Here is an 18,782-nt window from a genome sequence, read left to right as displayed (position 1 = left end):
GGGCAGGAGTCCGATATAGTCCTTTGCCAATGCCTAAGCCAATACCACTCACATTTCTGTAATCAATAAAGTTGTGGCCTAAAATTTGCCCAATAACCTTAAACCAAAATCCTGTGTCAGTGTGAATTTTATTCTAACGAGAGGCTGGTTTGGGGGCCTTGCCACGCAACAGCCTTCCCCAACAAGATGTTGTGGACTACAGTTCCCATCATCATTCCCAATTACTAGCCATGCTTGTGGAAGGCTGTTATAGAGGTATCTATTTCATCACTGCCAGAAATAGAATGATAAACTAAATGGACTTTGGTGTGATTCAGTAAGAATTTCTTAGCATTTTGAGTTGACTAAGAGGTGAACAAGTTTCTTCCTCTCATGTTGTAATAAATGTAACATGAGCAGTTTTATTTCCTGAATGATAACACTTAGGAAAGTCAATGGAGAAAGGAAACTTTTGTAGTGTTTTGTATTGCAATATAGTTTGGGAGGGGAGGGAGGGGAAGTGCTGTATCCCTGGAATTCCTTTGGAAATATTGAAGCATACCATGCGTCTGCTGTTACCTTTCCCACTCATCTGTCCGATGACATTTTTGAAGTGTGTGTGGATTCTCCATTTCATTAGTTTTTATTTGAGCCTCACTTAACTCTTGGGGAACAGCAAACCATTTGTTTAATCAAGGTAGAGTCAAGCTACAAGAAAGATGATAAACCCTTCCCTTAGATCAGGCATGGCTAAACTTGGCCCTCCAGCTGTTTTGGACTACAACTTCCATTATCCCTAGCTAACAGGTCAGGGATGATGGGAATTGTAGTCCCAAAACAGCTGCAGGGCCATGTTTGGCCATGCCTGCCTTAGATCAACCTTCTCTGAACGCAGTGCTGTCTAGTTGTTTTGGACTACAACTTCCATCAGCCCCAGTCTGAGCTGTTGTAATCAAAAGCATATGGAGAGTAAGTTGGAGGAAGTTGATCTAGATGATATGTTGGCAACACTCCTCAGTTGACAAGCTTATCAAGCAATAAAGTTCAGTCTCAGCTCATCCTTGCAACCTTAGGTTTCTGACAACTAAGTGAAACGTATCCATGAACCAGTGTTTAAGTAGTCCAGCAATGTAGCGATATTCTAGGCCTATTTTCTAAATCTTCTGAAGGCTTATTCCAGATTATGGGGGAGGATGAGGACCAGGAGACAAGAAACAGAATGCTACCAAAATTAGGAGCCCATATTTATTTCTTGGCCTCCTTTGCCACCTCCTCCAACAGGAAACCCCATGTCCTGACACAAAGATACTGTGAGTTTCCCTGTCCCTGCTCTACAATGATTGGTAGCATGGGCAAACAAATGCACTGTGACATGACATCAGAACAAGCACTAAGTTGTACTGCGTGAAATAAGAGTAGGGAAATAACTTTAAATGTGATATCTATTGCAACGTGTCCTTATTTTCACCCTGAATTTGACATATACAGATCTTGAGATGTGAAGACAACTCCTTGGTCTTTTTTTTTATTTGAAAGGGTTAGAAAGGCATTTAACTCACTGTGCCATTGGGTTATGTTTAACTGCCAGGTGATGCAAGCAACCTCCATGATATTCATAGTCTCTTGCAACTCAAAGCACGTACTATAGACCAATTTTTCATTTTTTCATCTTTTTTATCTTCACTTGCTAGGTCAATCCTGCCACTCTGGAAACTACAATCTGGAAACTGCTACAAGTTTTCATGCTCGGCTACTTAGGAATTGGGGATGCAACAGAGACACACACACACACATATGTTTATGAGTGTTTAAAGCAGCTCATAAGCACTGTATTAAAAACCAAAAAGGCAGAAGCTTATTTACTTGCCTGCCTCAACCATTTACCCCTTTTCTGAACTTTAATCAGCTTCTGATAAAGACACATAATGAATCATATTCCCAGCAGCATGAGAGGGTAACAGAAGTTGGCATCCCAGTAAATGAAGATGAAATGTGCCGAGGCACCGGGAACCTTTACTCACTTGTGCGAAGGACTGAAGGCGTGACCTCAATTTCACTTGTTGCTTGGTAAGGCTGGAAGGCTGACACAGCAGTGGTGCCCAGTTCACTGCCAAAGATCTCGGGGCTCTGGGTGCCAGTGGAGCTGGCACTGGTGCCATCTCCTCCATGGTGTGGGTCTTGCTCATCGAATACAGCTACAAGCTGTGAATAACAAAAGGGCCAACGGTGAGAAGAGGAATTATACTAAACGGCAGCATCAGAAGAGCAGCTACACAAAACACAGGTGGCAGTTTCCCCTACTTGGACCAATAAGTGCAAGCACACACATCAAGGGGTGTGCTAGCATGCCACCTAGATCACAGCCCAAATGGAAGAATCTGTTCACTTAGATGCGTATTGGAAGTTCCTGCTGCAACTACTAAAGTTGTTCCCACACCACTTAGATATTGCGTCAACACCTTCCACTCCCATGGTTTGCTCCAGAGTCAAGGTTAGCCACTACAAAGCTCATGCCTTAGGAGGTGCCATTGCCTGAATAGTTGTTAATTAAAATTTTTACAGCAACCCACAGGGTGGGGAAAATCCTTAAGAGCAGCAGCACCCATTAAGTGCACAATTAAAGGAGTCTGAAAGTACAACCCGTGGCAGAGACTGTTTAAAAAAGAATGTTATCATCTTAAAAATAAGTAACTTCCATTTTCTAGCACAGAAAAGAAGAAAGGGGGAGGTTGACTTCATCATTTAAATACTGAGGGAACATTTCTGTACCCTCTCATCTTAAATGAGTTACAACAATTGATTACGCTATTATCACAGCAGACCTGCAAGGTAGGAATGTGACTTAACCCAGAGATCTCAAACAGAAGACAGACATAAGGAGGCTTAAACATCTTGCCAAAGATCATACAGCAAACCCTTTTAAAGCAAATAAATTGGTCCCATTTCTCCCAAATGCCAGGTGATTAATATGACAGCTGAAATAGAAGTGCATGGGAGATGGCAAGAATAAAGATGTAAAACTGAGAAGCTCTAGAAAACCTGAATTCTCCTCCACCCCTCCCTTTTTATTCTTTTTATTTTTAAAAAACACAGAACTTTGAGGGGGGTTATACTCTGAGGTAATAGTTTCATTCATAACAAACACCCAAAACTTACTTTACTACGCAGGGGGATTTTTTTCTATAGGCAATAGAATAAAATGAAATAAATAGAAGTAAATCAATAAATAAAAACAAATAAAGTGCTTTGTGTGATGGAAAGCCATGGCTGGGAATAAAGACCTCTCCCCCCAAACACGTTACTTCAATGCATGCATATGTATGGTTGCCCCCACCCCTGCTATATCATAAACCATTCCAAATTGCCCCAAACCTTTGAAACAGCAAAGGTAGGAGAAAAAACAAGGGCACATAGACCTTAGCATTAGTACAGCAACAACTTCGGATACTGAGTTATATTTGGTAAGAAACTGCACTTTTTAGTAGCAAAGAGTTAGCTTATTAGCATGAAGAAATCGTGATTTCTACCATTTTTCCAATGAATAAGCAACCTGGAGCATCTCTGACCTTTTATTGTGCTGGACCTCCACCTGACGTTGCCAAAGAGGTTTCACATGGCTTCCTGAGTTCTATCATTTCCCAGAGGGCTAGGAAGGCAGAGCTTCCCCAACCAACTATAAGGGTCAGTTATGCCACCAGAGCCTGCTGAAGTGCAATTAACTCATAGCACCAACATGTGCACTTTTGTATTGGAAATAAGCCTGCTTATCCAAAAAATGACATATACATATATATACATATACACGAAGCCAAGCCAGAGCACAACTAAGTACAGTACAGCCATCTTCTCAGGAAAACTCTTCACAAAGTTCAAGAGGTCAAGACACAAAGACTTTAACAACTAATCCACACCTAATGACCCACCTAAGTGGTACTCAGGATATCACTCAAGAAATCACTCAAGATATCTCTCAAGTAATTAAGGAACAAAAGAAGAAAAGGCACACTAGCCTGGGAACTTCCTCTCTGCCCAGAACATTGGAGGCTATACACCACACCCCCTCTACAGTATTTATAGGAACTCAAACACTGAGATCCTGCTCTGTTCCAGTAACAAGAAGCCGAAAGCACCAGCCTGAAGATGACGAGTGAGACCTCGTCGAAACGTCGCCTAGACACCCCAACTTTTACACGGGAAGACACCCGAGGACACCAAAACCTGCATATATATATATATATATATATATATATATATGTAACCCGTGTAACTTTTACACGGGAAGACACCCGAGGACACCAAAACCTGCATATATATATATATATATATATATATATATATATATATATATGCAGGTTTTGGTGTCCTCGGGTGTCTTCCCGTGTAAAAGTTGGGGTGTCTAGGCGACGTTTCGACGAGGTCTCACTCGTCATCTTCAGGCTGGTGCTTTCGGCTTCTTGTTACTGGAACAGAGCAGGATCTCAGTGTTTGAGTTCCTATAAATACTGTTGAGGGGGTGTGGTGTATAGCCTCCAATGTTCTGGGCAGAGAGGAAGTTCCCAGGCTAGTGTGCCTTTTCTTCTTTTGTTCCTTAATTACTTGAGAGATATCTTGAGTGATTTCTTGAGTGATATCCTGAGTACCACTTAGGTGGGTCATTAGGTGTGGATTAGTTGTTAAAGTCTTTGTGTCTTGACCTCTTGAACTTTGTGAAGAGTTTTCCTGAGAAGATGGCTGTACTGTACTTAGTTGTGCTCTGGCTTGGCTTCGTGTATAGGGGCGAGCTGTGGTTTTGTGGCTTGTGTCAGCCAGATCTGTGTAGGGATTGCAGGGGGGTGCAGCATCCGGAGGTGCCACCATGGATTGGCTACTGGATGGTGTCTGTAATTCATCTGTGGAGAGGGTCTGGGTTTGGGTCTGGTGTGGTTGATTGGTGTTGGCGTTCTGTGTGCCTCTGGATCTGGTGTCAGTTTTTGTGGGGAGGGCTAATTTCCAGATGTCTGGCAAGCGGGATGTGTCGTCACGCTTGTTCATGTTGTGAGGGTGTTTCTCTATCTCGATGGCTTCCATGATTATTCTCTTGTGGTGATGTTCCGTGTTAAAGAGCAATTTGGAATCTGCAAAATTAATTTCGTGTCCTGTTTCTTTCATGTGTTGGAAAAGATTTTCGTAGAAAATCTACGAAAGCATATATATATATATATATATATATATATATATATGAATCAATCAATCAGTCAGTCAGTCAATCACACCTACTTAAGTGTAAGACAGCCATCCCATGTAAACTCAGCTGAGGAGGAAGCACAAGAGTGCAAATGTCGTAATAAATAGAGGAAAAACTATCTATGTGAACCTACACTTTTTTCACTTACTGTATTTTTCCGTGTATAAGATTAGGTTTTCCCCCCCAAAAAAGTAAAAAATAAATAAATTGGGGCATCTTATACATAGATACATCTCCCCCCATTTTCTTAAATCAGAGTCCCCAAAAATAGGGGGCATCTTATACATGGGGGGGTCTTATAGATGGAAAAATACGAGATATCCCACTCCATCCCAGTAGTATTGCTTTGAAAATACTATCAAAACTCAGGTTAATTTCTCTAATCAGAATCAATGTCTCTTACACTCAGATAATCTGAATCTGCCTGGGAAAGTCAATTTCCTAACCCCATCATGGGTTAATCACTCTAGTGGGAAAATCCTAATTTTTGTCCATAATTACTTGTTTCTAACTACATCTCTGTGTACTGCCAGACAAAAAATAAATGAGCTGGCTGTGTTTTAAAGTTTGAAACTTCTTAAGTGGAGGTAGTCAGTATCACTGCAAGCCAGGAGGAGTCAGAACTGTTGGTTCAGAGCATGTTGGCTAGTCCTAAGAAATGTATTGTGAAAATATGGTTTAGCGAAAGGACTTTTGCTGCAGGCTAAGAAGCCTGGCTGTGTTGGCTAGCAAATCTCTTCCAATCTATTCTTCACTCATGCCAGATGGTTGACTGAATCTTGAAATACCTGGCGATGTGCAGCAACATTTAAAAGCAATATACTAATTCAAAGTTCTAAGAACTGCTTGTATCAACATCATTAGCAGTTTTTCTCCAGGTCTTTGCATCTCTAGGCAAGAGTGAAGGGACAATCTTCTTCTTGCATACAAACAATGGTAATTTGCATATATACCAGTAACATTAACAAGCAAGTAGTAGTAATGCTTGTGCGAAAAGGTATGGAGCATCTCAGAACATGACAAGAGCTATCAAATATCCTATGGCAGTATTTTAATACTGCCTGACAGTGTGTGTCTCCAATATCACTTCATTAACCGACTCTCAAGAGAGATACTCCTACCCTTGTATGAGATCAGACTATCTGCATCCAGGCACAATGAAAAACTGCAATAAAAACATAGATTCCTGTAACTACAGCTTGATTGATGGATTCCTGTAACTGCAGCTTAATTGTATCATCATGGAAGCTCCTTAAATGTGTTCTTGTTATTGCTGCATAACCAAAGGAGGAAATGCTGTATTTTCCACATTCTTAAAATTGATAAACAAGTTATTAGAACGGAATGTAACTCTTTAGAACTGCTGCAACAGTATAAGGATTCAGTAACTATAGAACTACAAAATGTCAACCCACAAATGTCAACCCTCTTCAGAAGTAATTTTCATGCACTGAACCACTGTGCTGGCTAGCCTTCCTCCTGACATCTAAATGCTTGGCATGAACATCTACAGACTCCTGTATATGTGAAGGCTTTCTTGCTGCAGGTATTTCTGATCAATGTCAGAAGGACACCATAGAAATATATGGGGGGGGGGGGAATTAAAATGTCTAGTGGCACCTTAGAGACCAACTAAGTTTGTTCTTGGTATGAGCTTTCGTATCAAACTTAGTTGGTCTCTGAGGTGCTCCTGGACAATTTTTTAATTTTTTTTATATATTTCTACTGTGTCAGACCAACACGGCTACCTACCTGAATCTAGAAGGACACCATGGATGCCATCATGATGTTGGGAGCAAGGGTAGCTGGCACAGCCCTAAATCCCATAATGATTCAACACATGACCATCACTTCTTGTGGGGGCAAATGCGGAAAGAAGAAACTCTCATGTTTCTTTCAATCAGCTTGCCAGTTGGGAAAGTTGTATTGTGTGAGGTCAAGTAGTAACCTTTAGTTGAGCTGCTACTTCAAGCCATAGGGCTTATCCACACTTATCTCTCCTCTCCTCTTTCTAGGTTTGCACTTTAAAGCTCCATGCCCAGGTGCCCATTTTTTGGTCCAGAATTTTCCCCATGAAAAACCCACTCTTTAGCACTCAATCAGAGCAAAGGTCAATCTGCAGAAAACCCAAATCAACATTTGCTTTGATTGAGCACTAAAGAGCAGGCTTTATCTGACCTGAAGGTCTTATGGTGATCAACTGGACCCTGAGAAATAAGCAATGGCCTTCCCCATGGAAACTGGGTTATTTAAAATATAATTCTACACCAAAACTGTGGTGACAGTGCACCCATAATACAGTATATACAGCAACACATATTACCTGAACAGTGTTTGTGTGTGTGAGAGAGAGAGAGAGAGAGAAAGAAAGACAGTAATTAATAAAGACAACTAAAGAAGTCGATTCATATACACACAAAAATTAAAACAGATAATAATCTATTTTTGCTTCTGTCTCAGATTCAGGCAGTAACTGATCTAGGCTGAGAATAAAATTAATCCATTCAAACTGTATTATTGCTGTCAACAGGGCCAGGTGCAATATATTTCCACATATATCTATCCTACAATGCCCCCATCTTCTGCTGCTAGCCTGAAAACACACCCAGGAAGTTCCCACAACTCACTGGTAGGTCCCAGCCCACCATTTGGAAAGTTCTGCTGTAGGGATGGGAAACTAGTGGGGATTCTCCTGGTTAATTAACTTGGCAACAACGAAATACTTGGCAAGAGTTTCCCAGAGAGAGTTGTATCTTAATGTCAAGGAAGATAACACAGTGAAGCCAACTTTTATAATCACAGAAATCTCCAAGGAGCTCTTATTACCGTGAGCTAATGCCTAGAAACTGCAATGTTAGACCTGCTTGTACTATTCAAGTTCTGACATGTTGCTTTGAGCCCTGAAATGGAAGATTGGATTCAAACGCAATAACATAGTATGTGTGCTTAGGTCTAGGAGAAACCATATTACTTCAGTCTAGCTGAAATCAATATCACCCAAGTGTACTTCAATTAGGGGCCAGTTTAGTCAAGAGAGAGAAACACAGAGGGTGGCCAAAGGAGAAGTACCTTGCATTTCCTTCTTATGTACTTTGGGAGTTTTGGAATCTCCCAGCCACTGCCTATGTGCTTATGGGGATGGGTGGGTGTGAAAAGTACAGGGATGAAGTGTGGAGGGGGGTATTTCAGCCAACAACAACAACATCCTAAAGGCCCTACCAGACAATCACTTCACCAAGTACTGTAGTAAAGTTTTCTACCATGGTTTTCTTTCCTCTGTTTTAACAAAATATTATATGATTTCACCACCCCACCACTAGCACATATTTGCAATACAAGAAGGAAAACTTCCAGGGGCATGAAAACATGACATTTTGAAAAATCGTTTCTGATTGGGTACTATGGCAAAGATGAAAAGCAAGGGTGGGAAACCTGTGGCCTTTCAGGTGCTGCTGGACTACAAAATCCCATCACCCCTGGCCACTGGTCATGCTGTCTGGGGCTCATGGCAGTTGAAGTCCAACAACTGGAAGGCTACAGGTTCCCCGTTTCTGGTTTAAAGTCTACACATACATCACATTCCTAATCTGGCTCAGTTCCTGGCTCCCTTACCCAAACACAAGCTATTTCTGCTTGAAAAAGCAATCAGGCCAGCTCTAGTTTGGCCTAGAGAGGAGAAGTTAAGTTCCTAAGCTAAAGAGTGTGACAGACAGGGCTGTCTTTTGCAGAATATCTTCATGGTTTTTAGAACTTTAGTTCAGATTTCCAGGTGCTGTTTATGATTTCCTGGTGCTGAAAGATGTGCATATTTACAGCGATTGTGATTTTTGTTAAAATACTCACCAAAGTTTTGGCGTGTTTGAGAATACATAGGTATGTACCTGAGGTTATCCATTATTTAAATTGGGGTTGCCCTGTTTTAAATACTTTTTGTTATGTTATGTTATGTTATGTTATGTTATGTTATGTTATGTTATGTTATGTGCACATGCATATTTTTCAGACATTGTTTATGCAGAATATGGAAAAAAGGAATCAGGCTGGTGCAAATCTCCACCTTCATATTCAGACCTCATTTCCTTATAGAAATGCATGCATGTGCACACATCATAATTATGCTTTTAAAAAATGGACCACGTGCATACAAAATACATGCGGATAACCTAAAACCACACAACACAAATGGCCTCACTGGTTCACAAGCAATGCAAAAGATGACTTCATCACTTTAAAAGTGCAAGCCTTTTGACTCAAAGAACCAGGAGGTACAGTGGTACCTCGGGTTAAGAACTTAATTTGTTCTGGAGGTCCGTTCTTAACCGGAAACTGTTCTTAACTTGAGGTACCACTTTAGCTAATAGGGCCTCAGGCCGCAGGCGTGCAATTTCTGTTCTTATCCTGAAGCAAAGTTCATAACCTGAGGTACTATTTCTGGGTTAGCAGTCTGTAACCTGAAGCGTCTGTAACCTGAAGCATCTGTAACCCAAAGTACCACTGTAGTGACAAAAGACTATAACAAAGAGTGACAGATCTTCACCTGCAGTACCATTCACTAACCTTGGATCTTCAAATGTCATTGGACTACAACTCCCATCACCCCAGTTAGCATGGTTAATGAAAAGAGACGATGGCAGTTGTGGTCCAACAACATCCAGGGACCCAAGATTGGGGATGGCTCCCCTATAGCAACAAAACTAGGCAACAGCATCTACGGGAGATGGCAAAGCCAGGCCCAGTCATTGTTACTGCTGCACACACTTAAGAAGTGTCTTCATTACATTAGCTACATGGCAGGTTGGTCACTGGTATTGACTGGTTGTGGAGAAACAGAAAACAAAAGGCACAATTCGTATCTTTTAATGGAGAACAAATAATTTGGGGTGTGTGGAGATTTTTTACACTGTAGGGCTTAGAAGATGCACTATCTGCTGAATACCTCCATATAACACACAGTTGCTGAAGATGCAAGTATCATCTGTAGGTCATGATTTGGCAATGACAGTCCTTTGATTAATTCATTCTCCAAATTCACTGGTAGAGAAAAGCTGTTGTGTCAAATAGCAATACTAAGCAATTTGTGAACAAGTCAGGCCTCATTTTATCAAGACTGGAGGGGAGGGAACACTGAAAAGATCAGAAGCCAATGTATCAAACTTGATTTCTTCCACATTCTGACACTACTCATATGAAGTTTGCCCATCCAATTACAATCCATCCCATAAAGATTGGTAGGCAAAGCTTCCTTGATTTGTACTACACCCATTATCGTAAATTGCCTCTGGTCTTCTCTCTATTCTCCAAGTAGCTTGCCTACCTGAAGTATTATTCACTGGCCGCCCATTCCCTGAAAATTAACATTTCTTATTTCCAGCTTCCACTTTGATCTTCTACATCTCAGCTGTTACTTACCAGTGCCGACAGCACAACCTTTCCTTATATATAAAAAAAAATCAATTCCAGTGAAAATCACCTTGAGAAGTCATATTTTTGTATACCCTCCAGGAAAAGAAAAGAATAAGCCTTATTCAAGTGATGAGATACCGACAGAATGCTCTGCTTTTAAAGTAATGTTTTGACACTTTGGGGTTAGAGTAAAAGTAGGTTAGCAATACTATAAAGCTGCAACCAGCTTAACGAAATTATCCAAATTTCAAAAAGGGTGGGGGGACCAAACAGGGTTGTTGTAATGGGATGCTTGAAACAAACAGGAATACTTGTAAAATACTGTTAACAGGAGCATCGAGTTTTAGGGCAAGAAGGAAATGCCAGTGGCAGAAAAATGTGATGTGATTTGTATGCCCACCCTAAAGCATCTAATACTAAAATTTCTTACTAAAGAGTAAGACTCTCTGAACTCCTAATGGGACTTACTTCTGAGAATGCATGCTTACAAAGAGCACATTACAGTGCAATTCTACATATGTCTACTCAAAGCTCCCACTGATTTGAAACTGCACTCCTATGTACCACAGGTGAAGAACCTCAGGACTGGGGCTAAACTTGCTCCCACTTGAGCCTTTCTATTCAGGCCCCAGGATTCTCCTCAAACCACACTTCTGTCCACAATCACAGCCTTCACTGCCCCTGCTCCATACCCTCGTCAAGTGCTTTTACCTGGCAACAATAGGTCCTTCCCAGGATAAATCATGGAGAGGGGTGTTGGAAGCAGCTTGTGTCTGAAAGCTCAATGCTGGGAATCTGAGTGGGGAGAGTGCTGTTGCACTCAGGCCCTGCTTTGGGGTTTTCCACAGGCTGGGAGCTGGCCACTGGGAGAACAGGATGCTGGACTAAATCCAACAGGCTCTTATGTTCAACTGTGTATATTTAGAAACCTATAGCTGTTATGTTACTGACTACAGAAACATAAAAGTCATGTCTGCAGCCACCTTTTGCCTCTAGCCCCACTCACCACTGGGATCCATAGTTTATGCGAACAATGACTCCACGTCATCTAAAACTGAGACACTCGGGAAATTATTTAGTGTACAAGAGCAGCAAAATACTTGTTGCGTTACATTGTGTTGGCCCTTGTCAACCTGCCTGCGAAGACCTTTTCTGAAAGATTACTCCATTCTCTCTCCCCAGAAAGATGTAAAAGCACAGCAGAACCTGGGACCAGTAAGGCAATGGACATGGAGAAATGGCTCCAATAAGAGAACCAAAACACACAGAGAGATGGAACTGAAGCCATGTCCTCCTAACATGCTAACTCAAATTTACCCACATTAAGAAACAAATTATGAAACATTATGTGATTATTTGACTGCTATTTATTTATTTTAAAAATGCCTGTACACCACAATTTCATTTTTTAATAAAACTCCAAGCAATCTACAATAGCTATTATCACACAATAAAAATGACGCAAATACTTAAAATTACAGAAAACTATTAAATAAAATGTTTATTCTTAACTAACAGCATAAGCCTAGTGGCATAGAAAAGTGTTCCACAGGACTAGGGTAATGACACTAATGGCTCAGTCTCATGTCAATGTCAAATGAGCCTCACCAGCCTGGGGCAATAGCCCAGCAATCCCGCAGGTGATCTCAATGATCAAATAGGGACATAAAGGTCCCAACTGTTGCTGAATAAATGATTCATGGGGTGGTAAGCACACAGACGTAGAAGATAATCCCTCCCCGTGAAGAGAGCATGTTCAGCATTTTAGGCCAGTAAAACCTTGTGCCTATCCTTTCTATCCACTATTTAACGGATGCTAAGAGCGTGTCAGTCAATGCTCACTGGGGTTCTCTGACACCACACTTGACCACTGTACATGGAACCACACTGGCTCAATTCCATCACCCGATGGTAAGGCCCTTGGCTGCTGTTTTTGGATCACCATCTTGCTGAACTTGGTAGCACCATTTGGGGATAAAAATCAATGCCAAACCACCAGTACATTATTGCCAAGTCTAATTAAGTGCTGTCTGACAGACTTAAGCACCAGATGAAATGCATGCAGTGAAAGCAATGGGTAGATTTTAGTAGGAGGATAATTCAGCGGGTGCCTGTGAAACCGGTAAACCTAACTTAAACCAGAAAATCTTCACATTTTGCCAGCTCCCTGGTCTGCTGAAGCCGTTTAAAAGTTTTATGCTGTGGGGAAGCTCAGACTGCTATTTTACTCTGCTCTTTGTGTTTCTAGATGAGTGGGTTTATATTGATCTTCAATGCTTATTCTACCTTGCTTTCCGAAAAGTGGGGTAAAACGTTTAGATAAACAGAATGGAATGTTTGCATATTCAACTAAAAGGCATTCTATTTTAGAAAAACAAAAAGGGCAAAACTATACAAATCTAAAGTATACAATTAAGTGAACGTTCTGATGAATAGAGTGGCATTTAACAGCATTGTGCTTTCTTATATTATATACACACAGTGAATTAAGGCAAGTAGACATTTGCTATCATCAAGTTTAGATAACATTCCATAATGTATTCCACTCTAGAGAAACAGGCATATTCTTTCAAGGGCTAAGATATCTCTCCTTGTGCAATCCATTGTTACCCAAAAGCAATGCATTTCTTAAACTGAGGACATCATATTGTCTCCTAACTATGCATTTGTTTTTTGTTTTTAATCCCCCACTGCCCCATTCTCAGGTAAGCAAACAGATTAAAAGGAAAGCAAACATTTCCCCCTTGCTCTGCTCCCCATTCAATATTCTCTCTCTTTAAGTCCTGCTCAATTTCTCTTCCCAAGAGAAAATGTGCCATAAAACCTAACTTCTTTTACTCATCCTGGGATCTTTATTAAATTGTCACAAGCTTCCTGTTGATATAAATGAATCAAGATCCTAACATTCTTTGCTGTGAGACAGAAGAAATTTTACAACCACCTTGAAACTAAAAATAAATAAAATAGAATTGCAGTCTCACAGCATGAATTTCTCTAAGACTACATCAGAGGAAGCAGCCACGTTGAACTAACAGCATTTGATGGGAGACGAGAACAGCTTTGGGAACCCTGGTCATGTACACATCCATCACTGATGGAGGATAGCTCTCTTATCCTGAGCACGGCGAAGGATGTGGAAAGAGGAATCCCTGGTAGCATTACTGAGAGACAGGAAAAATAAAGAACTAATGGTATTTGTGAGTATCAGCACACTTTGGAGGACATTCAGAATATTAGGACCTGAAAGGAACCCTATCAGTTATCTTATATATATATAGATAGATAGAAAATATCAACAAGGTCATAATCTCCATTCTTCCCCATGGCTGTGCATGTATTACTCCTTTATCCCCACCAATTAACCCATAACGCCAAAAAATGGTTCTCAAGTGTAAGCCCCTCTCCCCACCAACCAAAACAAGAAGCAAAGTAGGTCTATCCAGCTTTGCAAAGCATGCTGCCAAACCTGGCTGATGACAGGTCCATCTTCTAAGGTCCAAGAGGTTATGGCCCACTGCCGAATGCTACATTTCCTTCTCGGTGCTCTCCCTGCCTCTTCAACCCAGTGTTAAGCAAGTGAGCAGTAAAAGGAGCAAGGGGGAAAGATGCATCTCAGCAATTCCCATCAGTTCCAGCCAGCACAGAAATATGTAGTCCAAAACATCTGGAAGTAACCAGGCTGATAAAGGCTGCACTAGATAATGTCTACTCCAGGTTTTAGAGGGTCTTTGGACATGAAGTCTTCTTCTCGCTGCTGACTACTCACTTTCCCTCTCCCTTTATGTCCAATCTGTCCATTCACCTAGAGTGAGAGGGCAAAGAAAATTGAAGCTACAGCTTCTCCTCCTTTTACAGCTCACTTGCTCAGAGTGGACAGGTGAATACATTGGGGAAGGTCTAGCTTGTATAGACCTTGCCTGAAACTAAAATATAAATAATAAACTAAAATATTTCTGTTGTTTGACCTTCATAAAAAAAGTCAGTAATGTTATTCAGGAAAGAGGTCTGGTCCTGCTACCAGGTTCAGGAAACTCAAATCACATGTCCCTTCCACTTAATCTTCCAGATACGTTGTTCTGGCTAACTACCTTTACAAATAATGCAGAGTAATTGTATGATAGCAGTGTTGTGTTCCATACAGTGTGGATCTTCTTCATCCATAAAAATGTGAGAGTTCAATGGAGGGGAGTATTCTGATACAAAGAGGCTCCCAATGTGTTAGATCACAGTACACCAAAACTGATGGGAATAAGAAATGAGGAGGAAAAGAATTCCACACAAATGCAGAAAGGAGAAAGTAATAATATGTTTTGAAATGAGCAACAGCATTGTACTGTGGTACCTTGCTTTAAGAACAGCTTAGTTTATGAGCAACTTGGATTAAGAAGGCAGCAAACCTGGAAGTAGGTGTTTTGGTTTGTGAACTTTGCCTTGGAATAAGAACATGTTTCACTTCCTGTTTAGTGTGCTCCATTTATAAATTGAGTCCCTCACTGCTATGGGAAAGCACTCATTGGTTTAAGAATGCTTTCAGAATGGACTTCCATAATGGATTAAGGTCGTAAACCAAGGTACCACTGTATATGGAAAAAAACCCTACTACATGTTTTATTGATGGAACCACTATGATTTCCCTCCCCAAGCATGTGTGTGTGTGTGTGTGTGTGTGTGTGTGTAATTATTATTATTATTATTGAGATTCTAGTTAGGGAGTTCTGACAATTAAGCTGATATGAAGTGAAGATGGTTTATGTTTGCATGCCCCCTATTTTTCTCTCTCTCTCATTAGCAAACTCATATACAAATTCCCCAGTCTACGGTTTGTATCTCTTTACACATATCCCCAAACATTCTAAATACTATGCTACAGATGTCTGAATAGATGGCTTCTATAAAATCAAAGTAATGATAAGAGTACCTATCTAATTTGAGAAAGCAGCTTTTATAAATCTCCAAAATTCATTATTACAATTTGGGAATAATCTTGTTGTATCTGCAAATGACAAATGCAAAAGCATGCACGGGAGCAATACAAAATCTGGGAATACATATAATTGAGGGAGAAACCAATCATTGTTTGGACAAGAAGAAAAGTAAGTATAAAATCAATTTGTAAGCTTTCTGATTACTGGAATGACTTAAATAGTACAGTACTGAGGCAGCCCCAAATACTTAAGCATTCTCAGAGCTTTCCTTTCCTACATGGATCATTAAAAACCCATTTTCAGGATAACTAACATTCCAAGGGCTTGTAACAAGCAATATAGCAGCAACACAGACACTTCATCCAACACACCTTTATTTCCCATAAACCTAAAATTAAAACGGCAAAGAATGGTACCTAACAGAAATCCCTAAATAAATGAATATATACATGAACAAGGATGCATGCACTAATGCAAAAGCTGATATGATTTTTTTAAAATAAAAAATGTAGCTTCATTTTAGAAAGTCTATGCATCTAATGTGCACTTAGTACATTTAATAAACAATTAGCCATTATATTGCCTAGTTCTCCACTGTCAAGATTTCATATCAAACCTATCATTTTTTCCATAATTATCTTTCAAAACAACTACCCATCAGGCATCTAATCGAAAGAAAAACATACTTTCTGCCACTGAAAGTGAATTTTAAAAGCTGTTTCATATGCCCTTAAATGATTCAGAGCCACTTTTGCATATTTAGGGATGGGGAGGGCTGCTTCACTAATAATCTCAAAAATATGTTTTTATCTCCATCTGGCTCCAAGTGCTTTCCATTTTGAAGGGAAACCTAGGTACAGATCATGAGACTACTTCCCATGCAGCTCACCTGGGTGCGCAGCCCTCTCTCCCCTCCCAGCCAAGGCCTCATCTTCTTCCAGCAGCACCTCAGATCCCAAAACGGAGCCAGAGAACTTCAGGGCTTGGCACAGGAGGAATCTGTAGCGTGGGCATCTCCTGACTGCGAACCCCGGTCCTTCCCAATTCATTTGAAAGTGTCAGATCTTTTTGCGCTTCCCAATTAAAGAAAAAGCAGGTTGCCTTTTTTTGCACACCGTTGCCAAGACAGATGCTTCTTCTCTCTGCCGCTAGTGTCTCTGGTTGCCATTGGGTCAAGGTGATTTGTCCTTTTAATGACTGATGTTTTAATGTATTTTTAATCTCCTGTTGGAAGCCACCCAGAGTGGATGGGGAAACTCAGCCAGATGGGCGGGGTATAAGTAATAAATTATTATTATTATTATTATTATTATTATTATTATTATTATTATTATTGCTCTATTAAATGTCATTGCATGGCTTGGCCACTTGGTGTGGCAATGTCTTAAATGTCAATAGTGGCTGATAGAAGAACAGTCAAATTTGCCTCACGTATTTTAGAGCACAAACAAGCCTGTGCTTCTTTCTTTCTTTCTTTCTTTCTTTCTTTCTTTCTTTCTTTCTTTCTTTCTTATGTTGTGAAGGAAAACACAGGGAGTTTCTACAACCTCAGTTATAAAGGCATGATATGGCCAAGAGTTTATATTTCATTTATTTTATTGCATTTATATTTCACATTTTCTCCAAGGAGTTCAAGACAGTATACATGCTGCTCCCTCTCCTCATTTAATCCCCACAACGAACCTGTGAAGTAGGTTAGGCTGAGAGGCAGTGACTGGCCCAAGGTCATCCAATGACCACGAAGACTGAGGAGATTTGAACCCTGCTCTCTTAGGTCCTAGTCTGACACTCTAACGACTACACCACACTGTCTCACTAGGTAGTGCATATTAATGTAAATTCTCTATGTACAAGCGTTTCACAGAAGAATTTGTGAATCACACACCATGAACATATCTGAATTGGCATATATGGGAGAAGGCACTTTACCTGCCTACTTAACAGAGGATATGATATCCTGAACCATGTTTAGGCCTACTTCACAAAGTCACTTATCTTTGAAGTAGTTCAGTGGTGAGATCCACATGCAAGGCAGTCTTCTGAAAAGGTCCAACCACTTGTTTGGCACTTTTGCAGAAATCCCTCACAAACAAATAAAAAAACTCTGATGTCATGTGGGAGGGATGCTGTTCAAGTCAGTGGGTGTCAACTCTAGACAACTCTCCCACATCCCAAACTACATTTGCTGCTTGTCCAAAAAGTGCAGTTCCCAAGACTTCTTTGCTTGTGCAGAATTACTGTCACATTGCTTTAGAACCCTGCCCAGTAGACCTTCAAAACATTCCTATTAGGAAAAGGACAAATGCAATGAAGAAAAAGAAAGCATAAAAGTGCTATCATCTTGGCATCAGCTGGATAGCTCAGTTGGTTAGAGCATGGTGCTGATAATGCCAAGGTTGCAAGTTCAATCCCAGTAAGGGAGAGCTGCATATTCCTGCAAGGCAGAGAGTTGGACTAGATTACCCTCAGGGTCCCTTCTAAATCTAAGATTCTGTAGGGAAAGAAGACATAAGATACATAGAGCCCCTGACTGAGAATTCCAGGTGAAGACAGACTTCTACCCTGAAAGCGAGCTCAGTTGACATATTAAAACATAATAATATTGGGTGTATGGAGTATTTCTAAAATGAATCCCACATCTGAAATATATGAAGCATAATGGCTCCCCTTGTTCCTCTGTCATTTCCAACTAATATAAGCGATTCTGCAGCAGAGCACATACATTTTGTTAAAAAGAGCCCCCCTAGGCTGAGATTTGGAACATAACACACTGAAAAATCACCATATTATGTGCTACTCAATTGTACGTGTCATGTCTAATTTAGAAAAGAAAAGAAGAATAAGAAAATAAACAAACTGTTGTTAAGAAAGCACTGGGAGAGAAAGAAGGCAGTTGTAAAAGGAAGAATATATTTGCTCTCTCGCCACAGTTGAGCATGTGTGATACGAGTCAGGTACAAAGCTGGAGCTTCTTGTGAGTGCTCTATAAAATCCTGCTGCCCTCTTTAAAAAGGCCATGCTTCTAAAAAGGCTCCCTGGTTGTTCTTCTACTCCTCCTCCTCCTCCATTCAGCTGAATTTGTGAGTCTGAAGCAACTCTGCAGGTCAGCGGCTTTTCAGCTAGAAAAAAGAAAAAAGCATCTTCGACCCGCTAAATGTAGGTCAATCGGAAGACTCTGCTTTTTACTTCTGACACTAGCATTGGCCGTTAAAGCACTGACGTTACATGGCAAGGAAGCCAGACATTGGTGT

The 18,782-nt window shown here is 40.6% G+C and overlaps 1 protein-coding gene across 4 annotated transcripts in view; it reads right to left on the bottom strand.

Annotated features, from left to right (window-relative positions):
* PARD3 (par-3 family cell polarity regulator) overlaps positions 1-18,782 on the bottom strand; it is a 550,835-nt gene that overhangs the window by 355,358 nt on the left and 176,695 nt on the right. For all 4 annotated transcript variants that reach the window (XM_081834189.1, XM_081834186.1, XM_081834187.1 and 1 more), the window contains one exon: positions 2,001-2,181. In XM_081834189.1, the coding sequence (XP_081690315.1) occupies positions 2,001-2,181 (181 nt within the window). The remainder of the gene's footprint in view (positions 1-2,000; positions 2,182-18,782) is intronic.

This window comes from Podarcis erhardii, assembly GCF_964252035.2.
Source record: "Podarcis erhardii genome assembly, chromosome: 12".
NCBI lineage: Eukaryota > Metazoa > Chordata > Lepidosauria > Squamata > Lacertidae > Podarcis > Podarcis erhardii.
The sequence above is the reverse complement of the archived record's forward strand: the minus strand, read 5'-3'. Positions and strand labels throughout refer to the sequence as shown.